Source organism: Habropoda laboriosa, unplaced genomic scaffold (genome assembly GCF_001263275.1).
Source record: "Habropoda laboriosa isolate 0110345459 unplaced genomic scaffold, ASM126327v1 scaffold1122, whole genome shotgun sequence".
Lineage (NCBI taxonomy): Eukaryota > Metazoa > Arthropoda > Insecta > Hymenoptera > Apidae > Habropoda > Habropoda laboriosa.
In genome coordinates, this window is record NW_017101194.1 from 111567 (window position 1) to 119230 (window position 7664).

General features: G+C 41.0%; 2 protein-coding genes across 2 annotated transcripts; both read left to right on the forward strand.

The window, feature by feature from the left end:
* Positions 1–3909: 3909 nt before the first annotated feature.
* LOC108578063 (piggyBac transposable element-derived protein 4-like) lies at positions 3910–5572 on the forward strand. Its single transcript, XM_017941318.1, has 5 exons — positions 3910–4021; positions 4082–4173; positions 4391–4622; positions 4671–4859; positions 4944–5572. Exons 1-5 carry the CDS (start codon positions 3910–3912, stop codon positions 5570–5572), a joined length of 1254 nt encoding a protein of 417 aa, XP_017796807.1.
* Positions 5573–5794: 222 nt separating this feature from the next.
* LOC108578064 (tigger transposable element-derived protein 2-like) lies at positions 5795–6514 on the forward strand. Its single transcript, XM_017941319.1, has one exon. It carries the CDS (start codon positions 5795–5797, stop codon positions 6512–6514), a length of 720 nt encoding a protein of 239 aa, XP_017796808.1.
* The last annotated feature ends 1150 nt before the right edge of the window (positions 6515–7664 follow it).

Below are 7664 nucleotides of genomic sequence, written 5' to 3' on the forward strand. Positions count from 1 at the left end.
ACCTAGCATTTTTTTTACATTCTTATACTTACAGGTATTTATCATCATTTTTATATTTGATCAAAATTATTTTTATATTCAATATTTAAAATAAAAAAAGTATATTATCATTTTAGAGTTATATTATTGCAATTTAGTACGGCAATTTATCTTAGATTTAAAAATATTACTTTTGGCCAGGATTTCGGCGAAATCCGCCACTGTGCGCCGGGTATCTGAATACTCGGAAAGATACTTGGGTAAATGAAAAATACCCAGGTATGTTCTACCCGTGTTACTCATTGTATTCGGGTAATTTATGTTTTTGTGTGAGATAATGAAACAATTAATTATTTTAGATTAGATATCTTTATTTTTGTACAAAAATAACAACAAATCAACATTCTCAGGTACATAGTAGAGTGTTACGCTTCAAGCTAGTAATATTTCCAGCTGTTAAAAATAAACGTTCAGAACTGACAGGCGTTGCAGGTACATACATATGGTCGTGGCTTCGCGTGTGTGGGTCGTCGGTCCGGGTGGGTGGCACGATGAAATATCTCGGCCTCCACCTGGACAGCCGCTGGCGCTTCGAAGAGCACTTCGACCGATTAGTCCCCCGAGTGGAAAGGGCGGCGGCCGCGTTGAGCCGCCTCATGCCAAATCTCGGGGGACCTAACGAGTGGGTTCGCCGCCTCTACGAGGGGGCCGTGCGGAGTATGACCCTTTACGGGTCACCGGTGTGGGCGGGCTACCTGATGGCCAAAAGGCGGAGCAAACCAAGCTCCGCAGACTGCTGAGGACAATGGCCATCAAGATCGGCATCAGATCAAGATGGCCATTCGAGCTCCTGGTGGAGGGGGACGCCCAAGTGTATGGGCGTCTCCGCGAACTCCGCCGGGGCGGGGCAATCCCGTCGGCGTCAGAGGTCGAGGTGTGTTACGTCCCGGGATGTGGTCTACGAGATCTGATAGCGCTATGCCACGGATCTCGGCCCGGAACATAAGATTGAGCAACCTTTAGTCCACGCGTTACGTACGTCCGCGTCTGACTGGATCCTGCAATGCTGCCTTGAACGTTCCCACGCGGATATCGCCTGTGATGATCGCGCGCTGACTCTATGTCTCCGTAGCGAGTCGTGGATGCGCGATGTACTCGTTATCTATGTCGCTGTACTACGACGAGTCATGAGTGCGCTAAGCACTCTGTATGATCTCGGCGTGGATGCGCGATGTATCTCGTTCTCTATGTCGCTGTACTACGACGAGTCATGAGTGCGCTAAGCACTCTATATGATCTCGTCGAGGTATAGGAGCGTGTGTAATAACCAGTCATGTGGATATGAGGTTATATGACAATATGATATTTATATATATATATATATTTATATATCCATATATATAAATTATTTATTAATTAATAATAGCAATTCTTGAGGTCTCGGTCAGTCGTAACTATCTATAACTCTATTATAACTGTAACTGACTTGCGTCTGAACCTGTCGTCTCTTTTATACAGATTACTTGATGGTGCGGGGCATCGCGGGGATGCTTACTGTTATCTTATTGTTGTGGCGAAGGTGGCGTGAGATTGTTTATTAGAAGTTGGTCGGCGGATGTTTATATGAGATATTGTAGTGAAGTCGATCAGAGGATGTTTATATGAGATTATGTTGGAATTTAGTTGGAGGATGTTTATGTGAGATATAGATTAAGGTCAGTGGAAGCTTAATCTATATGTACGGAGAATTGGCAGAGGATGTTTATATGAGATAAAGGAGTAAGTCGATCGTAGGATGTTTATAGGATATATGATATAGGGGTAGAGTTAGTTGGTGGATGTTTATAGGATCGCAGGTAGATTAGTAGGAGCTTAATCTATATGAGTATAATATTCTTAGTCTATCTTCGCTGTGTTGTCGCGAAGGCTTATTATACTTATGAACTAACTCCAACGTCGTCGCACGACGTCACAGGTGCTGTGGCGCCAGTCCCGACGGGGCGCGCTGGCCAAGTGGAAAAACCACTTGTCAGGGATGGCAGGCCAGCGTGCCGTGGGGGCGGTTCACGCTTCTTTCGACGAATGAGTGGGCCGCGGCAAGAGACGCCTCATATACCGGGTCACCCAGGTGCTCACCGGACACGGATGTTTCGGGGAGTACCTGGCCCGGATCGGAAAGGAGATGGACCACGGATGCCACCATTGTAAGGGAGGACGTCAGGACTCGGCGCAGCACACCTTCGCGTGGGAGGTCGAGCGTCCAGTCCTGGTAGGAGTGATAGGCCGGGACCTCTCGCCGCCGGCCCTAGTCAGGGCCATGTTGGCGGGAAGCGGTGGCCTCCTTCTGTGAGCAGGTCATGCTCCGGAAGGAGGCCGCCCGAGAGAGAGAGGGAAGATACCAACCACCCCTCTACGAGGAGGAATCGGGGGGCGGGGAGGCGAGATCGCCTTGACCGCCTCCTCCCCCGAGGTCTGGACGCAAGCCAAGGCGCGGGGAGAGCTGCGGACGTCATACAAAGTTGCCGCGGCTCTCCCCAGCGCGCCCGACGAGGACCACCGCGGGGGTTTTAGTGGGTAAGAATCCCACACTACCCCGCCTCCCTCCGCCCGGGGGTGGCGGGGTGTCTTTGGAAGATTTCCCGCGCGTAACAAAAAAAAGGCTGCCCGTGTGTGTGTGCGCGCTTGCGCGTGTGTGAGCGTACAGTATGTGGTGGGGGAGCGAAGCGTCGCCCGTGGACTGCGCGTGCATGAAAAAAGTTTAAGAAGTGCTACACTAGATAAACTAGTCAGAAAGTACTCATGCCGTAAAAGTATCAAACGTTGGCCACTGTCTCTTTTTATGCACTACATTGACGTAGCTGCATGTAACACCCTCGTAATATTGATTACAGAAAATCTTTCGTGGGAAAGTGGCCATTCAACAAAAATTAGAAGAAAAATATTTTTAGAGACATTAGGTAAACAATTATTACAAGAAAACATTGAACGCCGTGCGATATTATTTGAAAATCAAGAATTTGTATTACCGATGCATGTTACGACAGCCATTGAAATAACAGGTAGAAAATTGCGAAGAAATAAAGATTATACTACAAGGTATAGAAAAAGAACTAGATGTTGTATTTGCGTTGGTAATGACAACAAATATCGTGAAAAATGTGACAATTGTTCAAAACATGTTTGCAATATACACAGAGTATACGAAACACATACTTTTTGTATACATTGTAACGAAAATCAATAAATATTGTTTATACCAGATAAATACATTAATTTTTTTCTAACCACTAAGAATAATAATATTTTTAACAATCACAGCTCCATAGATAGAAAATAGTAAAAATTTGATTGAGAAACTCATACTCAGTGACGAAAATAGCAATTTATTCGTATGGGTCCGATTGGACCCTGTGTCTGCCGCACGGTCGGTTGCCAAACGGTACGCCGTACGAGAATTAACACGTTTCCGCCGGCGGCCTTATTTGTAGTTCTCGCCGTCTGACGGCTCTCTAATTCATAGTTTGTCCCATCGGACGGCGCTGTTGTCTCCGGAGAGCCAGAGGAGTAAGGGGAGACTGTCGCTCGCACCTCCTATTTCCGCCACAATATGTCGCTAGTCGCCTGGTAAATCAGACCACACGACCGTATAAATACTTTTCAATTGTGTAGGTTTGTGAAATATAGTTGTACTTTGCTTCTAGCACCAAGAGTCGTGAATTGTTTTCCTCTTAAAAGTTCTCCCGAACAAAGTAGGCCAATATATAACTCGCGCTAATATTTGATATTTCGATTCCTACAGTGTTTGTTATTATAGTCATAGTGCCTCTTATTTTGAGATTTTCAAGTAAGTAATATATAATTTTTATAAAACTTTATTTTTATTATTAGCTGTATTACATTACTTTATTACAACCCATTAGAATGTCAACCATGAGTTTAGAAATGAATGATTCATCAGATGAATCTATAGACATATCTTATGGGAGGAAAAGAGTACAACCTATCAATTACATTTCAGATGAAGATGAATTAGGACCGGAAGGTAATCTTGTCGATTTTTCATGCAATGAGTTTAGTTATTCACATTTGGACATGAATATAGAAAATCAAGGGGAAGAATGGAGGCCAATTCAAAGAACAGAAATACAAAGCACCAATACAGAACATGAACATACGCAGGACGCGGAGCTTCTAGTAAGAAATATTGATTGCGATGACCCTTTGGAGCTCTATAAATTATTTGCATCCAATAGCATTCTTCAACTAATGGTTGAAGAAACAAATAAATATTCCATACAATGTGGCTTGCTTTAGTGCAAACAGAAGAAAACATGAGCTATCGTGGAAACCGATTACAATAAGCGAGATGAAACATTTTATTGCTATATTGTTAATTATGGGGATAATACAGATGCCAGATATTAGGTTATACTGGTCCGAGAAGAAAATGTATGGAAACGAACGCATAAAAAATGTAATGAAACGCGATCGCTTTTTAGCTATTCTGAAGTGCCTACATTTTAGCGATAATACCACATGTAATACCGAGGACCCGTTGAATAAGATTAGTAAGATCGTGACTGAAATTAGTACTACGTTCAAGAATACGCTAAAACCTGGAAAAACTGTCGTTATAGACGAAAGTATGATTCCATGGCGTGGACGTCTACGTTTTCGACAATATATCAAAGGAAAACGTCATAAATACGGCATAAAAGTATACAAATTATGTTTACCAAGCGGTTACACCTATGATTTAGAAATTTATGCCCGAAAAAGGATGAACACTTCAATACATGCACATGGATATGATGTCTCAAAATTGATGAATGGCTTGTTATTTGAACACCGCGTTTTGTATACAGATAGTTTCTACTCAAGTATAGTTTTAGCTCAATCGCTACTGCAAAAATGAACATATTTTTGTGGCACAATTCAGCTAAATCGGAAATTTTTACCAGCAGATAAAAACAAAAAACAAAAACGTGGTGAAATTAAAAGTTTAGAAAATCGTTCTAGCATAAAATTTATGAAATGGACTGATAAAAGAACAGTTTGTATGATAACAAGTTGCCCAAGTCATAATTGTCAGTTTATTGAAGGAAAACCTGCAACATACAAACCAGATCTTGTTTTCGATTATAATGATGCAAAAAAAAGAGTTGGTTTGGCTGATCAAATGTCGTCATATTATAGTAGTCTAAGAAAAACCATAAAATGGTATAAGAAAATTATTATACAACTGCTTTGCGGTAGAGCAATTGTAAACGCATATTATATACACAAGAAATGGGGTACTCGAAATATGAGTATATTAAAATTTAGAGAATTAATTATTGACGAATTATTAGCTGATGAAGAAATACCAGGGGCACAAAAAACCAGGAACGTTAAACATTTTATAGAAACCCGTTTAGGCCCAGCAACATACACCCGCAAACGCTCCAAAGAATGCTACAGGAAATTATCTGAAGAAATGGGTGCCTCTATGGCGGCAAAAAAAGCTAAACGTGTTACGACATTTTGTTGTCTTTGTGAAAATCAACCACCTTTGTGTTTACAATGTTTTAAGAAAACTCATGAAAATAAATAATGTTTTTAAACGTAATAAATTGAATAAATTTGTTGACTACGTGATCAATTTTTAATTGGAATGAATAATTCTAATTAATATATATTTTTATGTTAAAGCCGTTTAAAATTAAAGAATTGTTTTGATTCAGTTCATTTGCAAACTTTTTTTGTTTTTTTATTAACAAAAAAGACACATAAAATTGATTGCATCCTTTGTACCACTGGTGGTACATGCCGCCCGATGGGACAATTGTGTATGTACCACCAGCGGTACATGCCGTCCCATGAGACAGTCTTCTATGTACCACCAGTGGTACATGCCGGCGGGAACGTGTTAAAAAGCCATGGTATTGTAGTCAAATACCTTCCACCAAACACAACCGCTATTTTGCAACCGATGGATCAGGGAATTTTACAGAATGTTAAGATGAATTATAAACGAAGTTTTTTATCTCGATTTCTTGAAGAACTAGATAGTAAACAAAACTTTTCTTTGGCTCTGAAAGAGATAAATCTTAATAATGTAATTTATATGGCTGCAAATTCATGGGACAAAATAAAATCAGAGACTATAATGAAATCTCGGAAAAAACTTTTACCAAAAATCACAATTGAATTAGCGGAAATTGAAGAAAATTCTACCGTTCGTCATGAATGTGAAGACATGTTAAGAAATGTCAGAGAATGTCGCGATATAAATGAAAACGAGATCGAGCATTGGTTTACATGTGATGATAATTCTACGAGGCAATATATGGATGATAACGAGTTAATGTCACTGTGTTTACAAGAAGACAAGGAAAACGAAGAAATGGAAACACAAGAGGGAACAGAAGAAAACGAGACTAATAACTGCGTATCAATTAGTCTTCGTCAGGCAATTAATTTGTGCAGCGATTTAATTGATTATCTTGACAGTCAAAAAGAAACAGCGTCAAGCCAAATGTTTAGTCGTAAATAAAAAAGCCTAAGGGAATCCTGTAGCCAGATTTATGGCTTCAAAAGTGGTTACGTCGCAGGCAAGTATTTAGTTTAGTTGGGACAAAGGTGTCCCTTTTCGCGTTGCGTGCGACACTCGGTCACTAGGACTCGAGAGGCCATAAATCCTGGAGTCTCCAAGAGTTCAAGGGACAAGTGGGCCTCGATATTTCGTGGCTGGGTCCACTTAACGCGAGAAACTCTCGACTTCGTGGAGACTCCACAGGATTCCCAAACATTCCGTCGCCTAACACCTCTTCGGTCGTTGTGCATCCCTTTCCTAAAATAGCGCGTTTAGGGCGTAACGGGAAGGAGGTATCAATGCATCGGAGAAAAACTGATTGGTGGAAAATCGTTTTGGAAATCACCAATCAGGGTGATTCGGCGAGGAACGCAGCCTTCGTGGAGACGGACCACGAAGGCTTGCAACAGTTTCAACACAATAGTTCAACATAGAAGTTCAAAATAGAAGACCACAAGGCACATTACAAAATAGAAGTCTCAACAAGAGACCTTAGCAAATAGTAGTCTCACCAAGAGACCAACGAACTCAATTTATAGAAAATAGTGTAACCAGTCCTTGACGTAACAGTCAATAATAAAACTAATCTAACCAAGATGAATCGACGTAAATTTTGTATAAAACCCTTTCCCACGTCAACAAGCCGTTGGGAGAAGATTGCAACTAATCACCAAATACTTTGTTTACAGAAGATAAAAGAACAAGCTAAAAAAAAATCACGAGATCAATCATATATAAATCTATAGCTGCCAATATGTATACATATAGATTATATAAATATTTATTTTGTTTACTGCAAATAATGTATGATTACTTCTCCTACGTATGTGCCAATTTATTCTGGAGCGACCAGCTACAATACCCGGGGAAATAACATTTGGCGTGCAGACGACCAGCACGGTTTATAACGTGCGCGATTGAAAAGCTATTTTTGAGGAAACCGTTTTAGTTTATTTAATTTCTAGAAATCCAACAATGCAGGTCCTTCAACGGCCTCAATAGTAAATTGCCGCGTCATAAACCAAGGGTTTCCGAAAGGTCCGCCGTACGAGGCCCAGAGGCCACGACCGGACACGTTACGAGTACCTGACCTGGAGGAAATTCCGCTGTG